At 36.9% G+C, this 27,644-nt stretch overlaps 1 protein-coding gene across 1 annotated transcript in view; it reads left to right on the top strand.

Moving 5' to 3' along the window:
• Positions 1-27,644, top strand: part of LOC107670431 (teneurin-4-like) — a 232,390-nt gene that overhangs the window by 79,297 nt on the left and 125,449 nt on the right. Inside the window, 1 exon segment of the mRNA XM_016463037.1 lies at positions 20,003-20,149. Coding sequence (XP_016318523.1) covers positions 20,003-20,149 — 147 coding nt within the window.

Here is a 27,644-nt window from a genome sequence, read left to right as displayed (position 1 = left end):
GCTTACCATCATCTTTGTTTTGATTTAGATGATTATAGTTTTAAATATTTAATTATTTATATGTATTAATGTTTTTATGAATTTCACATTTTATGATTTAAAGTATTGATCTGGAAAAAAAAGGCATTTGGAAAAATTATAAAAATAATAAAGAAATCCCAAACTTTTTCTTCCGAGACTTAGTTTAAATTTAATCTTCATAAAAAAATAAAAATAAAAAAAAACAGGCTCAAATGTCCACACTTGAAACTTGAGAAGTACTAATGCTTCAAACTATCTTCTGCCATTAAGTCTAGATTCTAGAAGGAAAATGTAGCAATTATCCGCTCCAGGAAAAAAATAAATACAGAGTTCTGGCATGAAACTCTAGATGGCGCAGTCCGATAGGTCTAACTCAATCTGACCTAATGACATCATCACATGGCACAGCTGATTGGTTCTCTCCTGTATCGGTAGCCAATGAGCTCGCTGCTCAACATTCAAATACATGACTAAGGCTTGCCGTAGCAGTTGAAGCTTGCTTCAGAAACCCTCCACCTTCCCCAGCTCCACCTGTATAGATCTGCTACGAGGTGATTCATGTATGCTATATGGGGGTTATTTCATGTATGTTATATTTGCAGCAGCAATATTTCTTACATGCTCACAGCAGCATGTTGTGGATGTATTGGCAGTAGCAAGTCTCGGTACTTGCTCTGCCGCAGCAGCAGCATAGCAGATCTATTCCGCCAAGACAAATTACATTAACATTGTCATGTACATTACCATGCCAATCCCTCCGAGAGTTGTCATGACAGAACTATGTTTTAAAAAAGTAAACAAAGGAAAAGGAACATAAGCTTTATTAGATTTGCTTCCCAGTCTCCCAGAATGAATGTTAATGATGAAGTGTCTTTCAGCAACAGTAATAATGAAAACAAATGTATTACTTTCTGCCTCTGTGCTGTTAGAGAGATATGATTAGCATGCAACCTCATGCATAATCAGAAGACAGCATTGTCAGCAATGACTGGCCAATATCTTTTGCTAAATTGCAATGTTTTAGTAGTAATAATTTTATAGGCAGTGACATGACAGTTGATGGACGTATGTTCTATTGATCTAGCAGCTAATGACTGTGGATGTACTCTAATATTCAACAGTTACACCCAGAATGAGATAGAATAAGGAGACAAGCCACTCATAGGAAAAAAATATGTTTGAAATGTAGAAAATAACTTTGTTACAAGAATCAGTTGCCTTTTTGACAGTTGATCATTTTGTTCTAGAGTAAAAACTGGACCAACTATTTTAAGCTTAAGAAAAATTATGTATTCATATCAATTTAGTTAAAATTTGTTTAAAGTATTAATTGGCATTAATTTGTAAAAACAAGGACTTTTTACCTACTCGCAGAAGTTTCATAAAGCCAACTGGATTCCATGAGGCTGAAACTATTGAAATGTAACCTTGCCAAAGAGTTTTGGGAAATTTCTGCCTTTCAGTACTGAAGTCGACAGAAGCTGTACTTGGATTACTGAAAAATAGCTGCAGGGAGACATTGCCTAGATAGCCATTGAATGGACTGAGTTGCTGTAAAAAGAACACACTTGACGAACTATTTGAAGCTAAGCTGGTGCTCTTGAAGGTAGAAGACTATCATAGACCGCCCTCTGTATCATCTTACAAGTTGCTGCATTAATGCTCATAATGAGGCTGAAAATTAGTCATTTAGCTCAACCTTCTGGCAAGTATGTGTCTCTAAAAGTAGTCTCTGTTACAGAACAACCTTGGGTCCGATGCCCATTAAAAAAGAAGCTCAGAGCTTGCCTTTTTAAGGACACTGAGGTAGTGAAATGCCACTGTCTACCTAGTGTCAGTCAGGAGGGTTTTGGCGTGAGTTCGGTTTTATTTTAGCCTTTTCTTTCCCTCAGAGCTGCTCACAAAGCCCTGCTGTCACCATCTCACCGGCAGCCTTATTGTAGCTGTATGGATGGCTTGCTTTTTTACAGGTTACACAAGCACTGCTTTCCTCAGTTTGACCTCAAACAGACCGCATTCACAGAGGGCAGGAGCAAAAGAGCAGGTTGACCTATAGCAAAAGAAACCTGTGTGTTTTCACTTTTTCATTGTTTATCATAGCTTTCGGGAATTGAAACTAGAAGTGAAACTAGAAATATCAGAACTGTGAGTAACCGAGTTTTGTTCACCAGTGGGATACACTAAATCTTTCTAATTAAAACTTGTACGATAAATTATATGATATCATATGTCTTAAAACTTTCGCAGATTTACATATTTTATAGTTGTTTATCCAACTACAGTAGCGATTCAGATTAGGGGTTGGATTTGAGTTACACAGGCTGTACATTTAGGTTGCATATTTGTACGACCCAGCTTACGTTTCTTATAGATTTGTCATTTTGTACAAACTATTTTTCTGGATTTTTGGAATACATCATGTTGTTGATTACTTTTAGCAAGGGCACATCCACATGAAGGACCAAGACAAATAAACAACTCTTTCAAGCTATGCTATAGATTTATGTTAGGCTTTTACATTTTGTATGACCCAACTTATATACGATTTCTTATGAATTATGAATGCACCATTTCTTATGAATTATTGCGTATTCTGTATGAGGTTGTTGATACTTGAGATTTGCAAGGACATGTTCACATGAAGGACTGTGAAATCAACTCTTTTGATCTTTACGGGATTTAGGTTTAGGTTTTATGTTTTTGTATGACCCAACTTGCGCGATTTCTTGTGAATTTGCAATTTCGTTTGATTTATTGCGTATTCTGAACGAGATAGAGTTGCTGATACTTGAGTTTTGCAAGGGCATGTCCACACGAAGGACAGTAATGATAGTGAATAGTTGTGTAAAGTTCATGCCATAATAACGACGGCCCAAGTTCGGGGGCTTCCCAGGTGCGCATGCAGTCAGAATTTGTGCTGACTGGAAAACAAGGCCTCAGCCGAACCTCATCAGTGCAAAAGTTTGCCGTTCGAAGTATCTGTAATGACCTGTTGCTCTACTTCTCATTACTAGGTCCAAGAGAGGACCCAACAGGAACAACACATAAATCAAATACAGGCCTTTCTGTTTTAGAAAAGGGACAACAAATGAGAAAATGGGCTGTGCTTCTCCAATAAATTAGTCTGTAGAGGCTGTGTCATTATTGTAATGATATATGATATGATATGTATTTTTTTTTCCATCATGATATGACTTATTGGCTCAAGTATCCATTTCCAAGCAGGTGAGGTTGGGGCTTGCTGCTAAATTAAGGCTTTGCACCAGAGATATGTCACTCAAAATTTAATGGAGATACTGTTTGTTATATTATCCCTCTTTTGTGCATTTGATATTTAAACCATTAGCAACCCACGTACTGTGTAAACTAACGCAGCAGGAGGGTCTTTCTCATCCCCTCACATTTCATGCTTTTATTTCACACAGATTTGTTTTGTGACTGATTTGTGTTATGTTTGAGACAGAAATAGTCACAGAAATGGCTCATTACCCCATTCCATTAATGGCAAAACAATTCGTATCAATCATTTATATACAATAGTTTTCTTCGGGATAACTCTGGTAATGTGCCGTTGCGTATGAATTCTATTATGCGCGTTCTTCGCTTTCATGAAAGCAGTCCGAGTACGTTTTCGCATTTTTCTTGGATGGTGGTCTCAGCAAATGTGTGGAGAATGGATCAATACTTCATCCCTAGCTAATCGTAAACCATGGCAACAGCTCGAGCTGGCAGAGATTGGTCTTGTACTGAGCTTTAAAGAGAAATGCAGTCTTAAAAAGTCAGGATATTGCAAAATTAGCATTTAGCCGTAAGGCCTGATGCTTTTGTCTGTCGGTTTGCGCAGGGAGATTTTGAAGTGTGTACATCTGTATGGATGATGGTAGGTGATCCTGCACACCACTGAGGTGTTGGTCTTAAGTTTGTTATTACTGGAAACACGAAGAAACAATGCTAATAATCAGTGTTGGGGAAAGTTACTTTTAAAAGTAATGCATTACAATATTGCGTTACGTCCTAAAAAAGTAACTAATTACGTTACTTAGTTACTTTTTATTGAAAGTAATGTGTTACGTTACTTTTGCGTTACTTTTTAAATCTGGGCAGGGCTTGCTTGTTTGGCAAATGTAAAAGCTCTTTCACACCAAAAGCCTCAGGCTGAAGGAAATGTAAATTCACGTCTGTACAGTAGAACGCAGAAGAAGAAAGTTCAACACTCTTCAGCAATAAAAAAGAAGAAGAAATGTTAGTTTATCTTGTGTAATGTTTGCTTATTAGTATGGTTGAATTGGATCATCGAAGGTGAGCAGCAAATTGGTTAATAAAATGGGATTAAATACATAAAGGATATTTGTGTTATTTAATATATTTAATTATTGCAGCTTTGCATCATATTCTGCGTTGCTTTTAACTGTTTTTTACTGTAACTGTTATTTTGAGGAAAAGGTAAATCTCATTTTTTTTGTGTGTGTGTGAGTGAGATGAATTAAAGCATGTTCACATTTATTCTAGAACTAAAGTAACATCTTACTCCCAATTTCTCTCAACATGGGCACAGGAGAGCTTTCAATCAATAAATGGGGAAAAAAAAGTAACTGGCGTTACTTATTTGAAAAAGTAACTCAGATATTTTCTTGTAAATTAAAAAGTAATGTGTTACTTTACTAGTTACTTGAAAAAAGTAATCTGATTACGTAACTCGCGTTACTTGTAATGTGTTACCCCCAACACTGCTAATAATAATAAAATATAACTACCTATATATGCATAGTTAGGATAGTAAAACAGTTCCAAGGAAGAAGAAAATGGAAGGAGAAAACATCTTTTGTTGTCAATGTTAACCACTACAGTATTTTGGCTCAAAGTCATCTGTGGCTTGGTAGAAGCTAGCCAAATTAGCCAGATGCCAACGTGTTGGACAGGTTGCCTGACATCCTCGAAAATCATGAACAAAAGTTCAATGACTATGTTAAATGTGTGTCCACTTGCAGTGAGCTTAAACGTGGTTTATGCCAACCGCAATTTGTTTTGTGCTGCAAATTATTTGCCAAGAGCATCAAAATTCAGGAGACATTTGGAGCCCATACTTGTCAATTTTCCAGTTCAGCCTATGTAATTGCAATCATTTTGTCTATTGTTGGGTCTATGCAGTTCATGCTAATATTGATACATTTCTGGACGTTTATGTTCACTTGTATTAAATTGAACAATTTAGGAATGGAGTTGTGTGTCCAAAACCAGACATGAACCACTATGCTTTAAGCTCAATGCACACTGTATGATTTTGCCCATGCTTTTACTGCCTGAGACAAATTTCTGGCATAAAAATGAATTTGTATCATCATATGGCAAAATTGTGAGTCGTTGAATGCCTTTAAATTCATGAAGTGAACTTTTGCCTGTATGGCGTTCACGGTTTTGGACGCAAGTACAGAATGATATCTGTGACTGGTCTTATGTCGCTTCTCGCCTGTTGTCGGCCGGCTTTGTCTATGCTGAAGTCTTGGCTACCATTTATTGTACAGTCTGGCAAGAAACACTGTACATGTCGAACAGTCTGCCTGGTCTGTCTCTTTGAGATCACATCATACAATCTGTCATTACATTAGCTTAACGATTCAAAAAACCATACAGCGTATAGCGGGCTTTAGTTAGCTTGTGAATAAATCTGTAGTTGTCAGGAAAATTCAGCTGTCCATCTTTCATCATAACTCCCTGCTGAGAGAAAAGTTTTACATTTCCGCATGCCTTTTATATGGAAGCGTTGCATTAGAGCCACATGATCAACTGTGTGCATCTTTCTGTGGGCAGGGCTTGCTTGTTTGGCAAATGTAAAAGCTCTTTCACACCAAAAGCCTCAGGCTGAAGGAAATGTAAATTCACGTCTGTACAGTAGAACGCAGAAGAAGAAAGTTCAACACTCTTCAGCAATAAAAAAGAAGAAGAAATGTTAGTTTATCTTGTGTAATGTTTGCTTATTAGTATGGTTGAATTGGATCATCGAAGGTGAGCAGCAAATTGGTTAATAAAATGGGATTAAATACATAAAGGATATTTGTGTTATTTAATATATTTAATTATTGCAGCTTTGCATCATATTCTGCGTTGCTTTTAACTGTTTTTTACTGTAACTGTTATTTTGAGGAAAAGGTAAATCTCATTTTTTTTGTGTGTGTGTGAGTGAGATGAATTAAAGCATGTTCACATTTATTCTAGAACTAAAGTAACATCTTACTCCCAATTTCTCTCAACATGGGCACAGGAGAGCTTTCAATCAATAAATGGGGAAAAAAAAGTAACTGGCGTTACTTATTTGAAAAAGTAACTCAGATATTTTCTTGTAAATTAAAAAGTAATGTGTTACTTTACTAGTTACTTGAAAAAAGTAATCTGATTACGTAACTCGCGTTACTTGTAATGTGTTACCCCCAACACTGCTAATAATAATAAAATATAACTACCTATATATGCATAGTTAGGATAGTAAAACAGTTCCAAGGAAGAAGAAAATGGAAGGAGAAAACATCTTTTGTTGTCAATGTTAACCACTACAGTATTTTGGCTCAAAGTCATCTGTGGCTTGGTAGAAGCTAGCCAAATTAGCCAGATGCCAACGTGTTGGACAGGTTGCCTGACATCCTCGAAAATCATGAACAAAAGTTCAATGACTATGTTAAATGTGTGTCCACTTGCAGTGAGCTTAAACGTGGTTTATGCCAACCGCAATTTGTTTTGTGCTGCAAATTATTTGCCAAGAGCATCAAAATTCAGGAGACATTTGGAGCCCATACTTGTCAATTTTCCAGTTCAGCCTATGTAATTGCAATCATTTTGTCTATTGTTGGGTCTATGCAGTTCATGCTAATATTGATACATTTCTGGACGTTTATGTTCACTTGTATTAAATTGAACAATTTAGGAATGGAGTTGTGTGTCCAAAACCAGACATGAACCACTATGCTTTAAGCTCAATGCACACTGTATGATTTTGCCCATGCTTTTACTGCCTGAGACAAATTTCTGGCATAAAAATGAATTTGTATCATCATATGGCAAAATTGTGAGTCGTTGAATGCCTTTAAATTCATGAAGTGAACTTTTGCCTGTATGGCGTTCACGGTTTTGGACGCAAGTACAGAATGATATCTGTGACTGGTCTTATGTCGCTTCTCGCCTGTTGTCGGCCGGCTTTGTCTATGCTGAAGTCTTGGCTACCATTTATTGTACAGTCTGGCAAGAAACACTGTACATGTCGAACAGTCTGCCTGGTCTGTCTCTTTGAGATCACATCATACAATCTGTCATTACATTAGCTTAACGATTCAAAAAACCATACAGCGTATAGCGGGCTTTAGTTAGCTTGTGAATAAATCTGTAGTTGTCAGGAAAATTCAGCTGTCCATCTTTCATCATAACTCCCTGCTGAGAGAAAAGTTTTACATTTCCGCATGCCTTTTATATGGAAGCGTTGCATTAGAGCCACATGATCAACTGTGTGCATCTTTCTGCAGGGTGTATTTTAGCATTTTATTAGGCCAGGCCCTCAATGCACAGAGGCGCCATGGGTACGGGTATGGTGCCATCCTCGCGCATCGATGCCGCAGGCTAGCCACATGCAGCACTAATGAGCTGCTTATATTTGCAGGCTTGGCTTGCGCTCTCCACCACCAAAAGTAAACTTTTGAGTCTTTAAGAGGATTGTGAAGGATTTCTTGATTATTTTTGTCCTTCGCAACAGGCCGAATGCAACCCGCAACTGACAACCTCAGAAAGGACACAAGCTAATTACGTGTTATGAGCATTGTTGTGGCTAGAGTTAGCCATGTTCGCTCTGGTGGCTACTGAGAGAGTAACTACTAGAGGAACATGTGTTTTAAACTGATTAACACGAACTGGCCTCTTTGATGTGGGAGCGTGTCTAGAGAGCTCCGCCGAGGAAGCGTGAAGGCGATTAGTAGACGGTTTTTAGGCCATTTGCTCTGTGAGATGGGACCTCAGAGGAGATGCTCGCTCAGTTCAGGGACGAAAGAGCTCCCACGTGCCAGTGAGGGACGGGAGGATGGTGGCGGCAAGCTCGGAGAATATCGTTAACGTGAAGCGATGAAGAGATGTGAACCTGCCCTTCGTATTCCAGAACAAAGAGAGCCCCAGGGATGTTTGAATGGGCTATCTTGAAGGGGATTTGGCAGTGTCAGCCCTTGTCATGTCATGAGAGCTGAGCGTAAATATCAATAGCAGACAAGAAAAGATCAGACGGATCCAGATTTTAGTCTTAAATCCTGACAGCAAAGACTCTGAAGGCTTTATCGGTGTAGGAACATTGCTGCTTGGAGCTCAGAATATCTGTCTGAGTGCAAGTTGTTGGCTGGAGAATATTGTAAGATATCTGCATGCAAATTTATGAATTTAAGTTTTATTGTTAGGATTAGCAAAGAATATTGTTGTCAAATGCAACCAATAAATATTGCATAACCATTTTGTTTATGCTAATTTTATGTTAGCATTTGATATTAGCACACAAATACTTTGTAAATATGATTGTATGATAGTCAATGTATGCACACTTGTGACCACACAGTTGAATTTTATATCAATGCATATACATTATAATCAGTGTTATTTTAGTATCATTCAGATGCTATTATAATTTTATTAATATTTTGTTTCTGTATTTGTATTTTCCTTTCTCATGTAAATTTTTGTAATTTATGCATTTTTTGCTGTATATAAACATGGACGTAGTGTCCGTGACGTCACCCGTAGGTTTCTGAAGAGCGTTTTTGAAGCCTACAGTAGGCGGAGCCGGCCGTCGCCATCTTGGCAGCGCGTCACCACGCGTCACTCCCGGATAATCGAAAATGGGCAAAGAGGCAGGAGCTGGTCGCTGAAACCACGCCCACCTAGCTCGACGGTGGTGACAGCAGCGGCAATCCACCTGTCACTCAAGTGGCCACACCCTTAATTATGCAGAACTTTAAGGCTTAATATAATTTAAACGGATGAGTTATAAAAAAATTCACCCCCCTCACCGTTGTCATGAAAGGCAAAATTAGCTATATAGACCAAAACCACTTCTTGTACCAGGCTGTAAACATATTTTTTTCTGCTGTAAAGTTGGGCGTTTTAACTTGGGAAGTCTATGGGACTGACTCCCTTTTGGAGCCAGCCTCTAGCGGCCAGTCAATGAATTGCAGTTTTAGTCACTTCCGTGTTGGTTTCACGAGAGAGACCGGAAGGTTGCCGCTTGGTTTTTTGTAATTTTTTAATTATAAGTTTTTCTGTCATTTAAATTATTTAGGTTTTTTTTTTTTTTTTCAGCTTTAATTTTAGCTATTGGTAAATAAACCAGCTGGAAAAAAAAATAGTTTTATGATATTTTATTTTATTTAACCTTTATTTAAACCATGTTTTATGGTTTTAGATTTAGTTTCAGATAATAACTCTAATCTATTTTTATTACAACAACAGCAGAAGCAGCAATAATATTAACAATTAGTGAATGGAGAAGATCTAATGATATCAAATGAAGAACAAATAAATGACTATCAAGTCTATCAACTTTGCATAAATGCAATCATTTGTTTTCAACTACAGTTTTAAATGTTTTAGCTATAGTTTATTTTTCTTATGTCATGCAACAAATTTTTAAACACGTTTTGCAATAATGTGTATTTTGGCCTTGCAGTTTATAGTTTATTTCCACAAAGCTCAAATATAATAGCTGCATTATAATGGTTGTAAATGCTAATATAATTTAATATAATTATAATTCACGCAAAGCAAATAGCTTTACCAGTGAACAACACCATTTCTCCCTCACACAGTGCTATAATTAGGGGTCTTACATGGAATTCTAGTCATTTTTTGATTATTGCTCAATCTCTACATTATATTGGCTATTTACAGTTGCTCATCCAATCAGGTCAGATTTTAGATTAGAAAAGTTATTTTTTTTGCAATTGTCATTTCAAAGTTCCAATGCCAGGATCCTCCATTAGTAGAGATGGCATACTGAGTCTTCGGGGCCACGTTACGGGACATACACCTGGACAAATCCTTAACATTGTGTTGAGTAGAAATCTTGTGAATTCAGCGAAAGCCTCATCGGGTGAGGTGCCTCCATAGTGGCAGCTGTGTGGAACCTAAACAACAGTTGTCAGATTTGCGTCCTACAGTAGATGGGGGGAAACAATCCCCATTCAGTGTTCTTTTGATTCCAATCTCCAGGCTTCAATCTGCTCCCTCGTGTCGTGTGCTGCCACTGAGCAGGAGAACAGATGGCGCCTTTCAGCAAGGCAGAGAATTGCGGAGAGGAGTCCCTTTTGCTCCGAAAAAGAAAAGAGACAGGGAAGTAAGAGAAGGTAAAAGAAGTAGGTGAGGAAAGACAGGCAGTGGAGGGTGACTGAGAAGAGAGAGTAAAAGCCCTGTCTCTACTGTAGATAGTTATTCATGTCTTAAACTCACTGGATTAGGGTCTAAGATTTGTACGTCTCATCAATTCCATATCTATCTTTATTTAACATACTCAATATTATATAAATAATTATATAAGACTGATAAATCAGCTGAAAGCATCAACATGTGCATTACCAGAGCAAAACAGGTGATAATGAGCAAAAAACGGCTCATTATAAAAACCTGACAAGAAAAAAAAACACATTTACATGATGTTTTGTCTGGCTTTTCTCCAGTTTTGATGTTAAAATTGGATATTATGCACAAAATCGTATAATAAAAGCAAAATAAACCACAAGAGGGCTGGAAAGGTGTTGAATGTGTTGAATGCATTTTCAAGAATAAATACAACTGGGAAGTTCAAAAGAGGAAGAAAGCACAAATTGTCAACTTTCATATTGATTAGTATTTGGACTAATAGTTTGGCTGTGCCTAATTACTGGTTTTTATTGCATCCTCTCAGAAAGCAGGAAGTGCTGCAGTGATGGTTTAAATGTGTTTGGGTCAGTCTTAAATGGGGCTTTTGTCTCTGCGGTCGTTAAATGCTGTTTTATTAGGCAGAAATATCATTTGCATTAGCGCATGGTCAATAAAAGAAAACATTTGTGTGTATTTACAATTTGGTCTCAACTCTTATGCATTACGCTGCTCCTCAAATGCAAACATATTGATTGTATGCTGCTAGATAGCGGAGTCTAGAAAAATTATGACTTTTCCAATCGCAATCCACCTTCCATTCATATCTTTGTGGTTTCTTGACATGATGATACTTTTATAAGTGAATATGGTGGCTCTCCTTTGCCGAGATATTTCCTTTTGAAGTTTGGAGATGATTTACTTTTGTAGTCAAGTAGTCAACTGGTATTAGGGGTGGGGCTTGTCACTCTGTAGTGCAGAATGAGTCATCAATATTTTTGGTCTGTTTCACAGAAGAGAAAGACTAACTTTTAAATGTGTGTATCTGCTAATTTTGTCAGCTTTTAGAAGTATGCTAGCATACTTGATGACCTCAAAGCTATCACACGGTATAAAAGCAAAAAAAAAAAAAAAAAAACAGCTACAAAAGCATCATCAAACAGGCTTACATACTGTATATTTGGATATATCATATATATCATAACATATATGCACAACAGACAAGCGGCTTTAACACACGCGACACAAAGCTTTTTTCACGATTATGATTCATTATTTCATGTCTTACGCTTTCCTTACATTTTGTACATGATGTTCCATTATTGCAGGGCCAAAAAAAAAAAAAAAAAACCTTCATTCTGATTTCATGGGTTCTTTTCCGCATGCCAAAAAGTCACTTGGCAGAATGCTTTTGAAGTTCAAGCCAAAAACTCAAATCGACTAGAGAGTTCACCATCAAACGAATCATCAATGCATGAATGCTGAATGTCAAGGGACGGTTTTTAACTTTCTCACTATGTAAATGTGTGTATTTCCGCTCCATATTTATGGAAAAAGGGATTAAAGGGATATTGTTGCTGTAGTTCAATGCAACTTTTACTCTTATCAGAACCAGATGTGAGAGCTCTGGTGATTTTAGTACTTACATAGCTTGACCTTTGGCTGAGAAATCCACACCTGAGGTGTTGATGGGAGTTTTGGCCACTGATTATCTCTGTGACTGCGGGGAATGTTGAAGTGCTTTGTCACCCACAATTTCAAAATAATATCAACAAAAGATGTTTATCCAGGAACATGTCCTACTTGACAAAATTGTGGACATTGAGGTCAATTACTTTTGAAACTGCAGGTTTTCATTGTATCATAGCACAGCGGATATGAAAACGTTTTAGCATCAGGTATCTATTTCCTCCCATTACACAGAATGACGCAAAGGTTTCTCACTTCAGTGAGTAATACTCTGATGTGTAGATCACTGGGCTTGTTTATATGCTCTCTCAGATCTCTCAGTTCCAGTAATAGAAACGGAACATGGTATCACTAACACACAAATACCAAAATGTGTGTGTATTTGTTCATTTATTTATTTATCTGGATGTGTGCCATGGCAATACCATGATTTTTTTTTTCAAGTACCTTGGGATAACTTACAAATACCATGGTATATGGATATTGTTATCATATGCCATATCAGTATTATGTAGTAGTATAATGAATGTGAAAGTATGCTTTAAAGTTACTGTAGGTTACTTTCCAATACCACACAGGGTTCCTACAGTCACAAATATGGAAATATCAGGTAATTTTTACATTTATAAAATCCTTTTGCTGAATTTATTGATATTGAATCAATATCATCAGCTAAATATCACTCTTGTCCCTAAAAACTAGTACGACTCAATTATGAGTGATTTGGGAGTTTGAGCTGACTCTTTTTCTTTATCGAATGGATTCACAATTGGTCTGAATGTTTCATTAGCAAGTCTTTGTGAATTTGAATGATTTTTATTTTTTACTGAATTACTACAGATGATCTGACAAATTGTGAAAAGCCATGGAAATTCATTAATCAAAAAGTGACAGAACCCTGACCGTGGCAACATCACAGTACTTTTCTTTTGAAAGCTTTACACTAAGCACACACTTTTATCACCTTTTTTCATTCAGTTTACACTTTTAAGCCTTATTTTTTTTTTTGCCTAAAGCGAATTGAAAGATAGTGTGATGTGTAAGTGACACGAGTCACAGGATGGTTCTCTTAATTTTAGTGCTTGTGTGTTAGACATTCAGAGATCTTGTTATCTTGAAGGCAAGGGCCAGAGAAGTTGGGCTAGCTTATTGCTCTTTAATTCTCCTGTCAGCTGCAAAATCTTTTCAGCCCTCGGCTTCCTCTTGGTAACCGTAATGGTTATAGTGAACATGAAGATGTGCCTCAGCTGAAGACAAAGGAACACCTCTGCATTTCTAGATATAGAACCACAAAGAGATTGGATTGTCTTAGGGTGTTATTTTATGCAGACAATGGTGAATACTAAAAGGTACCAAACAGTGGCATTATGGTAGCCCCATGGGGTTTAAACATGTACCACAGTAGTACATGTAGTGCCATATAAATACCATGAAACATGAATGAAAAAGGCAATCATAGTAGCACCACTATGCTTTTTGTAAGGATTGCTTTGTTTTTCACACAGTGAGATATGACAAATTACCACATTATTTGCAAGTCGCATAAATAGTAATACTTCTCAGTTTGTTAGTGTGAGAGCAAATTCACGAAGGACCCTTGGAAAAAAGTAACGTGACAGTACCATGCTACAGTAGTGCTATTATCTCTTCAGAAGGGTTAAAGATAAGAATACATGAAAAAAAAAAAGTTTTTGTCTATAACATTTGATGAAGTGCACTAAATACATAAAACTAATATAGGCTCCAACATAAAAACAAAATAGGTTTATTGGAAAAAAAAAGTGCCACTACCTGCATTTAAAAAAACACACACACACACACACACACACACACACACACACACACACACACACATATACATACAGTTGCAGTCTTTAGCTGAAATGAACACTATAGTGGAAGTAAAACAACAAATTGTATTCTTTTTCACACAAATTATGATTACAGGGGCAGATTATTAAATACTTTTTTTGCAGTTCCTTGCCAAATGATGGCCTCAGAACACTTTTACCACAGTGCATGATTTCTAAACTGAGAAACTTTGATAGTAGCATCACATACCCAGCTTCATATTTATGACTTTTCTAACATAGTAAACTTGCTCGGTAGCTCACCTGGTACAGCATTGCACTTGTGATATGTACATAGCAGTTATTAGTACCATGAAATACAAGTCACAACACTCAAACAAATAATAATAATAAAAAAAAGAGCTCAAAGACAAGTTAAAATGACATGGTTGCTTCAGAAATTGCATTTTTATGTTACATTGTTAACACTATCACTTAGGTCTTTGGTTTAGTGTAGGTGGTATTTTCAAACATGATACAGCGCAACACACTGAACATTAGATTTATGAATTGCTGTGATGCAATAAACAACATAAAACATTGTCAGATTCCTGTTCATCTGTTTTGGATAAAACAAAGTATAATCAGATTGTTGACTCTTGAATTCTAACGCTAGGCTAACTTTTACAGCACAGAGATCAGTGGCCATATTGGTTCGAAATGGTCCATGAAAAGTGCAGAGTATCCTAACATGTTATTTTTATAGAGATGGCATAGTGAAATTTTTCAGCACAAAGCGATTCTTTTGTCTGATAAAATGTTTAAAATCTTTAATTTAGCGTTGATTAGCATGTTGCTTAGGGCTAGAACATTAAATAACCCTCTGATTTTAAGAGATGTTAATGGTTAGAGTTAAGAAAGAACAAAAATGTTTCATTCAGGAACACATCATGCTTGACAAAATCACTGTGGAGTCCAAAGATAATACCATGGTACGTCTCCAAAATTATTTGTACTTAAATGTATTCAATTTTACACACCTTTGGTGCACAGAAAGCATGTTGTGAATTTCTCTGCAGAAAGCCGTGCTTAATATTTGATGCTCTTTAGGTCTTTTTGCCCACTAAGCACAGCACTGTCATAAAACCATACTACCCTATGGCCTCGTATACTTCAACCATTTTATGGATGTGAGAACTGTGGTAGTAACTCATTTCCTGCCATTTCAGCCTTCTTTTCACCATCAGCAGCTGTGCTGTTGTGCAATCGATGCCCCTTCATCCGCTCTGCGATTATTTTTGTTCGCCATCAAACTGCGCTTACAAGTGAAATCCAGTATCTCCAGCAGACTCTTGTAGATGCTAGTCTAATCTTCCCGTTTGATTCATGCCATGTTGTTATTGTTGCTAAAATAATGCATGCGTTGGATAATGCATGCGACATCCGACTTCATCTATTTAATTTGGTGGAAGAGGCTGCGTAATGGTATAAACTGACTACCCATAATGCAGACTTATTGATTAGAATGACATAATTTACAAAGCTCTTAGCTAGAGCGAATTAAGTGGTGTGACGTCCTATTTGAAAGCCTCACTGACTAAAGCGTCTTTACTCGGCGGGCTTTGATGTTCGTTTCGGAGTGCAAAGTGCGTCTGAAGATGGCCCAGAGGCCAGGGCGGTGTAATTCAAGCATTGAGGCCGAGCAGAACAGAAAGCTGCCCTTGCTGTTTGTACCAATTGCCCTCGCAATTGGCTCTGTGTTCAGCCGGGTCTCCTGGGAGATGGGAAGATACAATGTGTTGCTGTGGCGACAGAAAAATCTCAGCCTACCTGCGAATCGGGGCCCGCCGGTAGTTCGCTTGCTCGTTTAATTAGGTGACTCCTGAGTAGATTAGGGCCTGTGTTAGCGTGGGTGGCCCGCTGCGCTCGTGCCCCAGGAGTGCTGGACTTGAAGGGCAGGCCACAGGGGAAAGTCTGTCAGGAACTGAAATAAGAGCAAACGGGCTGAAAGAGAACTCCGACTCAACTTACGTCTTTTGTCAGATGTAAAATAAGTGGATATAAGGCTACAGAAATCTGTATGAGAGAACTGCCGTGGTACTGCGACGTATAAAGCGACTAAAGAATTAAACACCTTTATGGTGTTAAAAGTCTTTCTTCTATCCAAGTTATGCAGAGGTAACTTCAAGTCAGTCATTCACTGGTTATCTTTTCTTAGAAATTAATGTTATTTATAATTATTTAGTTGGCTTGAGAAAGCCAACTTACTGATCTGCTATTTAAATTTCTTATTATTCTTAAAATTTCTATCTATCTATCCATCTGTCCATCTGTCCGTCTGTCTGTCTGTCTGATTTTCAAATAGACTGTATTGCCTTCAAAACATTCAGACTTTAATCTTTCAAACTTTGAAACTGAAAACAATTTCAAACTGAAAACCGTCAAATTTTTATCTAGTTGTAGTCTGAAATACTGCTACTAATAATGTTTATTATTTTATCTGGGGTTGCATATAATAATAATTATTGTTAATAATACATTGTTATTGTTTCTGGTTGATTTGCAACACCATAAATTAATATCGATTGCAATAATTGTATGTTTTATTACTATTATTGTTTATTATTATTATGATTATTAGTAGGAGTAGTAGTAGTAGTATGTAGTATAATGCTAGTATTGATTTCTTATTTTATCGGATAATAATAATAATAATAATAATAATAATAACAACAACAAAGTAATACATTACATTTTTTTTTATATTAAACAACATAAAATAATAAGTATAATTGTTTTATAAGTATTATTAAATTAATATTGATTTACAGTACTTGTACTACTACTAAATAATAATGTAATGATAATAAAAAATAAAATGATTGAAATTAAATTATTTAATAAAAAATAATTAAATAATAATCATAATAATCATCTTCATCATACATTTATGTTTTATATCACATAAAATAAATACAATTCACATAAAATAATAAATACAATTGTTTTGAAAAATATTATTCAATTAATATTGATTTTAATACTTTTACCACTACTAACTATAATAATATTAATGTAAATAAAATGACAAATAGTAATAAATATTTATTAGGTAATAATAATAATAATAATAATATCAGAGAAACATGTTGATGGGCTCTTTGACTTGGACCAGTAAACAAACACTCAAAATACCTTAGCAACCAGCATGCAGTAGCTTAGTAACCTCCAGAAAAATTGTGGTGGCAAACAAAAAAAAAAAATATATATATATATATAAATATATATATAATATATCTATAATATATGCAAGTGCTTTTCTTGTAATTTTATAAATTTGTCATTTTTTTTTTTTTTCCTTTATTTAGTTAAACTAACTAGTGGCCCAAAAATGACTGCTTCACCTTCAAAAATCCCATTTCTCTCTTTCATAGCGCTTCTGGAAGTCAGAGAAATGAAAATAAATTACGCAAGGTAGATTAATTAAAAACAGGCCGCCATAGCCTGTAAGACAAATGCACCCCTCTGTGTGCACAGGAATACAAAACTTGCTCATGCTCCTCTGTGACTTTCAACACTTTTAAAGGGCTTTAATAAGTAGTCTTCTGTCAGAGAAGAAATGATTAATGAGAAATTAAACTCAGTGTAGGTTAAAAAGTAAAACATCTCTGAAAAGATTTTCCATTCATGGATGTTTTGAGATTTAACTTCATATTTTTAGTAACTCCAACTTTTTGTGCAAGCCGTTCAGGGAAAATGATTTGACCCATGATTAGGAAGGTTACTTTTCTGGATTTTGTATCAGATTAATTGTCCCGGATTACAAATAAAGCTGTGCATTTAATTCAGACTTAATTAAAAGGAATTCAGGCTCATTAGAGTAATGAGTGAAACAAGCCTGGAAGAATGCAGCCAGCCCAGAGAATCAAAGAGAAACACCCCAAAACTGATATTTTAGGTTATGGACACTAATAGTTATACAAACTTGGCCTTTAGGCAAGTTTAAAAAAACAAATCCTTATTGCTTTCCCTCCTCAGTCGTACCGAACCAGTTCTACAACTCTCTTAATAGCCTCCATTGTTATGCGGCGTGTTCCCGGCAGGAGATCAGAGATTGAACGCTGGTTGATTCACAGATTTCCACTTCAGAGACTTTCATGCTTCACCATCAAATCAATGAAGGATTATTTTAGAACGGAATATACAGTATCTAAAGATTTAATATAGTTAATGACCCTCTTACTGTCATTTCATACCCTGAAGTTGATCAAACAATCATGAAACACAAGCACAAAGAATTCCTGTTGAAATTGTTCGTAAAGACTTTCTACATAGAAATGAAAAGTACTACTTAGGAATAACTAACACTGTATGTTTTTTGTGTTGCAGTTGAATAGTGTTGCAGCCAATTACTATCTTACAAAGTAGTAAATAATTTTTTTAAATTTGACTTAGCTTTGAAAGTAAAATGTCATTTGCTTTTGTGTAGCATGTTATCTTAAGTTTTACTACTCACTTTAGATGGACTATTATATAATGTCTTTTAAGACTTGTCAAATTGAAGTGATGAATGATGAGTTTGGAACATAAGGCTTCCATCTTTAAGATTTAACAGTCGGGAGGCTTGACTGGCATTTTAATGAATCGTATGGTAATTTCACTAATTGTTTCTTAATTCTCTTTCACTCAGTCAGCTGTACCTCATCCTTGCAGTAATTACATGTGTTTGTACCAGAAATATAAGGCAACATTTTTCTTTAACTTTGAATGATACTCTCTGTCAGCTTGTGAGCTCCTTATACAGTATATGACAATATAAGAAAAGACTAAGACACATTGTTCTCAGTATAAACCCCATTTAAGTCCTACAACTGGGCAAACTTTGTGAACTTCTGTGAGTACTTTTGTACTTGAAATGTTCGCTCGTGGATATTTATATCTTGCCACAGAATTGTATGTAAAAATGCTGCTATTGTTCTCGTTCTTATGCGGTCTCATATCTCTCAAGGGTTTGCTGGAAAAGAAAAGATTAGCAAAGTTTTAGTGGGAACAAATCTAGTGGTGTGAGTGCCTGTGTATATATATATTTTCATTCTCATGTGCTGTGAAAGTTGTACTTCTTCAAAGTACTGTAATATCATCGCTTGTATAACTTGTGTAAATTCGATTTTGCTATTTGGGTCAATCTCACAAAACCTTTCAACAACGAGGTCATGTCTGGCTTATTTTACCCCCAAAATGTCATTTTACCGATATATATACATGTGTGTGGATTTTTTGGGGCTTTTTCAGATTTTAATTATTTATAAAAATGCAATACAACATTTTACATATTACAAATAATGAATATAAAAGAAAACAACAGTTTTAGAGTTTTAGCGGGAACAAAAAAAAACAATATAATTTGTTATATTTTTTTCTCGCCATGAAAATAGCCACAGAAGCTGGCATGGTGTTAAACATAAACAAACAAGAAAACAAAAAAATTACTTTAAAAAAGTTTTTATTTGCTTTTTTTTTTTTTTAAGTATTTCTTCTTAATGTTTTTCTTACATCTGGATAAGTTTACAAAAAAAGTAATACTTTTTAAAATTATGTTTTGAAGTATTGTTATATCATGGAAATATTTATAGTACTGCCTTGAATGTATGCAGATTTAAATTATTTAAAATGATAACTAATTAAAGTGAACTGACAACTTAACTGATAAGATTTAAAAATCTTCACTGTCCTAAAATAGGCTTTGATTTCTTAATGCAAAATGTTTTTTCTTATAATTTTTTCTTATAATGATTGATTTATTCACTGTTGATTAATAGTTTCAATCACTGTTTATCACCAGTGATCCTTTCTGAATGTTCCATTTGTTGTTTTGTTAAAGTTAGTCTGTCGATCTGTCTTTGGAAATTGTAAAAAGACCTAAAAAAAATATTTTTTGGAATCACAAAGCAAAAAAAATGTTTTATCAGTTGTGTCAATCTATCTGTCAGCTGGGCAGATCTAAAGAGCAAAGACAGATGAATCAAGACAGACAGCTTTTATCTGTGCATTCATGGCCATTATGTATTCTCTCTGCATGTTTGTGCTGTTCATTTATTAATTTGGGTTATGTGGTGTTATCCAGAGGTGTGCAGCCAATCAGAGCCAGGGAAGGTTGCTAGGTAACAGTGGGGCTCAGGCCGGCCGGGACTCTGAATCAGAAGATGAGTTTGGCCCCAATTCATTCTTAGTTAAAACCGGCTCAGGGAATGTCGGCGCTCCAGCCACTGCAACTCCTAACGGTGAGTCCCTCTCAATATCGCTGCCTGCTAGAGGGGGCTCGACATCCCCTGCTGGACCTGCTGTGGAGCTTGTGGAGGTAGCCACAGGCCGAGCATTTATTTTTTCTGGATATTTTGGGCAGCAGTGGAGGTCAGATGTTTGCTGGAACTTTTTTAACTGAGGCCTGCTGAGAAGAGAAGCTTCTGGCTGGGGTTCAGGAAGTGAGGTGTGTCAGAGATTCTGAAGATTTATTGCAATCTGTTGAACTCCAGTTTAGAGCTGCTAAAGATTTCTGTTGATATTGAGTTCTGTTAATCATTTACAGCTCTTCATCTTATTTTTTTAATAATGATTTTTTTTAAATAGGGTGACTTTGAGTAAATTGAAATGACTAAAAATGGACCAGTTTACCTGGATACATTCTACCATACAGTATCTACCAAAATAAATTTAGGTCACACTTTATTTTAAGGTCCAATTCTCGCTATTCACAAACCATTAACTATGACTTTTGCCTCAATAAATCCTAATTTGCTGCTTATTATTAGTTAGTAGTAGTTGTTAAGTTTAGATATGCAGAATATGTGCTTTATAAGTACTAATAAGCAGCAGATATGTTAATAATAGGCATGCTAATAAGCAACTAGTTAATAGTGAGAATTGGTCCCTATGCTAAAGTGTTACTGAAATTTAATTCAAGGGATAGTTCACCCAAAAATTAAAATTCGGTTTTACTCATCCTGTCGTTCCAAACCTGTATGCATTTATTTTGTCTGCTAAACAAAAAAGAGGATATTTAGAAGAATGTGGTTAACCAAATAGTTGACGTAGCCATTTTTTTCCCCATACTATAGAAGTCAATGGTTACCGTCAACTGTTTGGTTGCCAACATTATTTAAAATATATTATTTTGTTCTCAACAGAAGAAACTCATACAGGTTTAAATCAACATGAGTAAATTCTGACAGAATTTATATTTATTTTTGGATGAACTATCCATTTAAACACGGCATACTATCAGATGCACAATAATCAATAAGTAGGGGTATAGATATTTGCTCTGACAAGTTGATTAAATTATGGATTACAAAATGATGCAGTGCACCATGAAATCTGAAATTTTGTCACAACTCAGTTTTGATGAAAACAGTTCAATTGATGAAAGAAAAACAAATTTGAATGACAAATAAATATTATATTATGTTTGAATAATTTGAATTTAATCATTTGAATTAACTGTATTCAAGAATTTAATTTGTCTTTTTTTATTATTATTATTAAAGTATTATTTTAGTAATTGATTTCCATATTTGATGCATTGAATTTTCACCATGAGCAAAAATAGTCTATACCGCATTGAAATTGTTATGACCATTTATTTATCTTGGGAAGATCCCATATATTTGATTTCAAACGTTATTCTTCCAATTGTTCTTGGCATTCTGGGATCCCAGGCTTTGTATTTCACATTGTGTGCGCTCTCTGTTTGAATGTAGACTTTGGCAGGCTAACCCTCGCTGCAGCTGTCATGACTAATTTCACCCTGTGCCATGACTTATGAAGTGGTTCACGATATACGTCACTGTTTGGATGACCTGGATTGCCGTTTCGATACCTTAGCTATGTGAGATTGAGTTTGTTGCTGTCCACAGGGCTGTATTTCTTGCAGTAATTTGATTGCGACCATTTCAGATCATTGTAGAGTTGCCTTCATTAACTTTGTTTAGTGTTAGAAAGGTCAAGAAGTTTTAATGAAAGATAAAATCAATTGAAAGCCTGTAAATGATAAAAAGCTTAATGGCATACCCTGCTGAGGGACAAGTGACCAGCACAGCAGGAACTTTAACCACAATGAATCAATTTTACAAGTAACTATGTCCTTACTAATGAGCTGCTGATGAAAAGCACATGGATTGATGAGATGATCGCATTGTGCTGCCATTGTCGTCCAGTAAGTTAAAATATGATGAAGTTGTTTGCTAGGCATTGATGTTTTTTAAAAAGTTGGACTACTTTTAACATCCTGTTACTTGTTGAGGGACATTACAAAGCAACACCACTGTAGCGTCTGGACCAATCAAAAACACAATTTTTCATTTGATTGAACAAATCGGTTATTCATTAGATTAACAAATCGTCACAGTCCCCTCACCCAATAAACTGGGTGCCAGGATGTCTGCAACGACACCAGGCCCCCCTGGTCCCCATGGCAACTAATGCTGATATCACTGGTTTTATGACCCACAGGAATGTAAGTAGGGAAAATCACTGCATGTTCCATAGCAAGAGGCACAATGCACAGTAGAAATGGACTTTTCTACTAATTAATTAATAGGAAAACCTTTCTTTGAATGAACACACATATCCTTCAGGTCATGGTGTATGTTGTCTTTGATATTTTTAGACTATTCTATGCATGCTTATGATGGAACCCATTCCTGTCATCTTGCCATATGTAATCCTACCATGTTTAGTATCTTATGAATTCGCCTTCTGATGATCGAAACGAGCGTGTATATTATATGTTGGTACATAGGCAATATATTAGTGTGTGTGTGTGTGTATGTGTATGTTAGACCAGTTTAAGTGTTTATGTAGTATGTTAGACTAGTTTAAGTGTTTATGTGGTTAATAAAGTCTTACTTGTATCACACTTGACGTTGTTCATTGTTTGCTCATAACTGGAGTCACTTAATCATGCAGATTTATGCTACAAGCTCTTTGTAGAATTGTACAGTAAGAAAGTTATTTCCCTTAACCAGGAAATTAACGTTCTTAGAATTGACAGACAGTTGACCCTGAGAGGTCAAGTAAATATCTACAGCGGATCTAAATATTTATAATTAATTATAACTAGTTATGATTAATTATTCATATTTCCCTTATGAGCTGATTCGCTACACCGCTAACAGTAAAGCTAATATATGACAAAATGTAGATACTCTAGTTGGCAACTGTGACCCATCATATAGTGTTTATGAACTTATTGTCTTGAACTGATGTCTGTGCTGCAAGATGTTTGTACGGCATCAGCTAACCAAATTAGAAATGAGATTTGTTAACATGCTTTTCAGATAAGAAAGCTTCACGTCACTTTGATAATTGGAGGAGAGCAGAGAGCATGCCGATGTTGAGCAGTCGATATGAAGCCTGTCATCGCTAGCAGCTCTCGGCTTCTCCCTCAAGGCTTCTTTACAGAGTAGAACAAAAAAATGCTGTAAATAATTGATCAGCCTTTACAAGTTAACCACCCAAGGCTGGAATTACATCAAGCTCAAGAGGATTGCGCCTGCCTGCTTCCACACGGCCCTCCGTAAAGCAATGAATTACCCTCCCGTGGCAAGAACTTTCCCTTCTCCGCGCGGCAGCCTGCTACCGTTCCGGTCACCTAGCGGTGGCACCCCAGTGCTAAAATGGGATTTATCTTTCCGACAAATGGCTGAGATTTGCATTGGTATATAGGTTACCCTCGGGCTGCCAGTGAGGGGTAGCACACTCACCAAAGGAATCGGTCTCTTGCCTCCGAGCTATGCAAGGCACCACAAGGCTCTATTTGACTGAGACAAAGTAGCATACCACAGTGCCGTGAAAAAGGAAGTTTATGTGCTGGAGTTAAGCTTAGCATCCCCAGTAGTAAAGTAGTGGGATTCCTGCCAGAGGCTATGCTGTGTTGCATGAGGTTGGTGCGAAGTTTGAAGTTTCTTTACGTCGCATTTTACGAGTCAGTAACTTTTCATCTGAAGTCAGGTGGCTCCTGCACTGGCAGTCATTTTGGCACTAAAAGACAAAACTCTTGATGGCTATGTTCATACAGCAGCACAATGTGGTTGTCTGTAGAGTTTTGACTGCTAAATACGGTTCTGTTCACACTGTTCGGTTAATTCGGAGTGACTCCAGTTTGGTTGATATTGACATTTAGTTGCCTGTCGTGCCACCCAACTTATTCTTTGCTCTCAGTTTCTAATTTTATAGCTGTCATCTTCACTCAGGTTTTGAAAATCACCTGAAAATATTTATATTGAATTCAGTTCCCTTGTCTTTTTGCATATAAATGCCAATTTGAGAGTCACCTGCTAGTAAATGCGCTTGTCAATCCAAACACTGGCTGTGTCAAAGTAGCCATTGTGATTGTAGTAAATTATGGAAATTAGCCTGCTCTTTTGAACAGCACCCTCATTGTCATTTCTGATTGTTTGGCAACTGTATTTGCTGAGCCTTAAAACAGAACAAGGACACAATTATAATAAGAAAAGAGAAGCGCTGTTGTTTATTGACTTAAACCACCTGAGTCCATTTTAACCATTTTCCCTGCTTTTTGAGATTGGGATAGGCTTTTTTTAACCTGAGAATAAACAGCCAGCTGCTTTCATTTGCCAAGTATTAGCATATTACTAATACGGATATGCCAGAAAGCTCAAGGCTTAATAAGAGCGATGCAGTAATGACAGACTCTTGGATAGGTGGTCACGTCCTTTGTTACAGTCCTTGGTTTTTAATGAAGAGGTGCCTGCACATTCACGCTGAGTGGCATAAATTGCCGTCCAAAGCACACTGTGGATTAATTAGCGCAGTTAGTGCCAAATATTTCACAGTTTCTGACCCATTTTTTTCACCCTGCCCTCACGTAAACACAAGCAGATGTCTTGAAAGATATGTGTCATGTGGGTTTGAGCCTGCAATATTTTGATATGTTTTTAGAGTTGACAGTGACATGCGTTAATACCTCCCGTCCCCATTTCTTCGCCTTGTCTGGATATTAAGGGAGCATATTTAAGCATTTTTAACTGTGTTGTGACAGGGCCCTGTTCTGCAGCCCGACTCAGCTCAGCATTACAGATTCGTCAAATTCTGGAGAGAGAAAGGGCGCATGGACAGGGTAAGCTTCTCGTGTAAAATGATAAGGGAGTTTAAAGGCCCAGATTCATGTTGCCGGTGTCGATATGATTTTGTGTGTCTTCAGAAACACAGGTTATTCTGTAGTTCCAGAAATGTGATCCAGTGCTGAGACTAAAGCTGAAAAGGCTTAGCTCAGGGTTTCGAGCTGTGGATTCAAACACGGAGCATGTTTTCAGAGGAATTTGGTACGATTTTCCAGCAATTGAGGAGGAATTACACATGAGAACATGGGAAGGCTAAACCTGACATCTGCAGAGAGCTGAAGTATCAAATCAAGAATATAGAGGTGGTTAGCATTTGAAATATAGAGTCCCGAGTGTTTAAACACAACATCAAGCAGAATCTGGCCACAATGGTGGAGTTATATGCACAAATTTCACCGCCGGGAAATTTCTGCACTTCCTAAAATTCATCTCTATTTACAGCTATCAACTAGAGATGGAGTTATCAGACTGAGACAATTTCACTTTTCCCAGAGTGATTCTACATTATCAACAAAAACTGCATCTGTAGCGTTCTATCGACCAAAGGGCTGTATTGTGTTTTTCCATTCATGTATGTTTGTTGCAGAAATTCCCTCAACTATAGTTCACGAACCAGATGTCTTTTTGTATTTAAAGAGGCTGAGAATAAGCAAGTTGGAAAACGTAGAAAAGAAAGAGTGAAAGATCTCTACGCCCGCTAGGTCCCGTTAGCTTGATGGGACAGACTCGTTGAAGCTTGAGGTCTTTTTATTGAGCATGTGTTGCTCCATGGCCCCTGGCTTTCTTTCAGGGTCCTATTCCTGGAGAGATGGCTACTGGGCCACGGGCTCCCTGCTGAGCCCCTGTTCTTCACCACAGAGCCCCCCCTTGTCTTAGCATCCTTTTACGCTGAGCAGCATGGGGTTCGGGCCACAGTGGGCCACTAATGGTGTGTGGATCCCCTCTTTAAGGGCTTGCACAACATACCTTTGCAGTTGACCAGACAGGAATGAACAGGTGGAAATTAAGAGGCAGGGTCACTCTGCAGCTCCGCATTTAGATCAGTTGGGTTTCATCAAAACTTATTTAATCATTCCCTCCCATTGCTGGTGTGAGGGAAGCGAATGAGGTTTGCAGGGTCGCACCAGAACATATATCCACCAGAGAGACTCTGAGAGATCACAGCAGACAGGGAAAGAGAGATTTAATAAGCAACACATGGTGTAGCTGCAGAGGGCACCAAGGACGAGCTTTTTCCTACTCGCCATTCCCGCGAGTTTCATCTGCGATTGTTTTTAATGAGAACATTTGAGTTATTTATATATTGCGTTCAGCTAGGCACCTGGATGCGACCACTGTCCATATTTCTAATTGCAACCAGCCAGCTGTTTTCCTAATGCATTGTCACCTTTTGTAAATGTACACTGTATACTCATGAATCATCGCTTTATTTAGATAATCCATTGTGAGGTTACCATGGTGATAACAAAGTGCCAGACAGAGCCATCTGCACGCTTCAACGTCAAATATGTCTTCAGCACCCAAGGGGACACAAAAATTACACATATTTTTGAATGAAAAACAGCACATTTGCTTTTGATTCTGCATGATTTTCGAATCAACAGGCTCTCGAATGCAGTGAGAAATTTGTTTGTGCATTTATTCCTTCAGTATATCTGTGAAGGTGTCAGCGAGGCCGTCAGTTACTCACACTTGATGAGTTTGAGAGCATGACTGATTCTGAGCGCCGTAAGCTATATCTGCTAGCCTTCATATGAAACCCGTGAAGACAGCTTGTATTCCCGCATGTATCTGTCTTTCCTAATGGTTAGGAACAACACCTTAACTGATGATTGAATGGAGGAAAATGTGTGAAAACCACAGACACACAACCTTCCATTAACACTCAGGGTGGCTGTCGGCTCTTTGCGCTGTTCAGAAAGCTGTATCCACCACCTATATCCAGACATTCACGATCAGAAAACAAAGCTAGCAGGATAGACGAATGTTCAGCAATCTATGGTCACTCTTCCTATTTTTAGCTGCTGGAGTTGCAGCAGTGGACGTCGTTTAATGATCTGTCTGTCTTGCGGAGGGATTTTGATTAATTCTGCAGCCCGTCTCACACATTGCACATTTGATCGGGTGTCTGAGGCACGTCATACGAGTTCTCACTCTCAGGTGTGACTGTCAAGAGTGAGACTCAGATTTTGTTACTATAAATGAAAATGGACTTTGCACAGCCTGTAAACTTTCTACAAGTTATCTGCACTTTCCAAATGGAATAGGTGAATCTCATGAAAACGTCATAAGGACAAATCAAACACATATTTATGCCAAAAAAATATTTTCTACTTAACTAGTCTATATCTATCTATCCGTCTATCTGTCTGTCTGTCTGTCTATCATTCTATCAACCTATTGTTCTATCATTCTATTGTCCTGTCATCCTATCTATCATTCTATCTATCAATCTTTCAATCTTTCTATCTATCTATCTATCTATCTATCTATCTATCTATCTATCTATCTATCTATTTGTCTATCTGTCTATCTATCGTCTGTCTATCTATCTATCTATCTATCTATCTATCTATCTATCTGTCTGTCTGTCTGTCTGTCTGTCTGTCTGTCTGTCTGTCTGTCTGTCGGTCGG

The sequence above is a fragment of the Sinocyclocheilus anshuiensis genome, unplaced genomic scaffold, assembly GCF_001515605.1.
Source record: "Sinocyclocheilus anshuiensis isolate Anshui unplaced genomic scaffold, SAMN03320099.WGS_v1.1 scaffold513, whole genome shotgun sequence".
Classification (NCBI taxonomy): domain Eukaryota; kingdom Metazoa; phylum Chordata; class Actinopteri; order Cypriniformes; family Cyprinidae; genus Sinocyclocheilus; species Sinocyclocheilus anshuiensis.
This window is presented reverse-complemented; position numbering and strand designations above follow the sequence as displayed.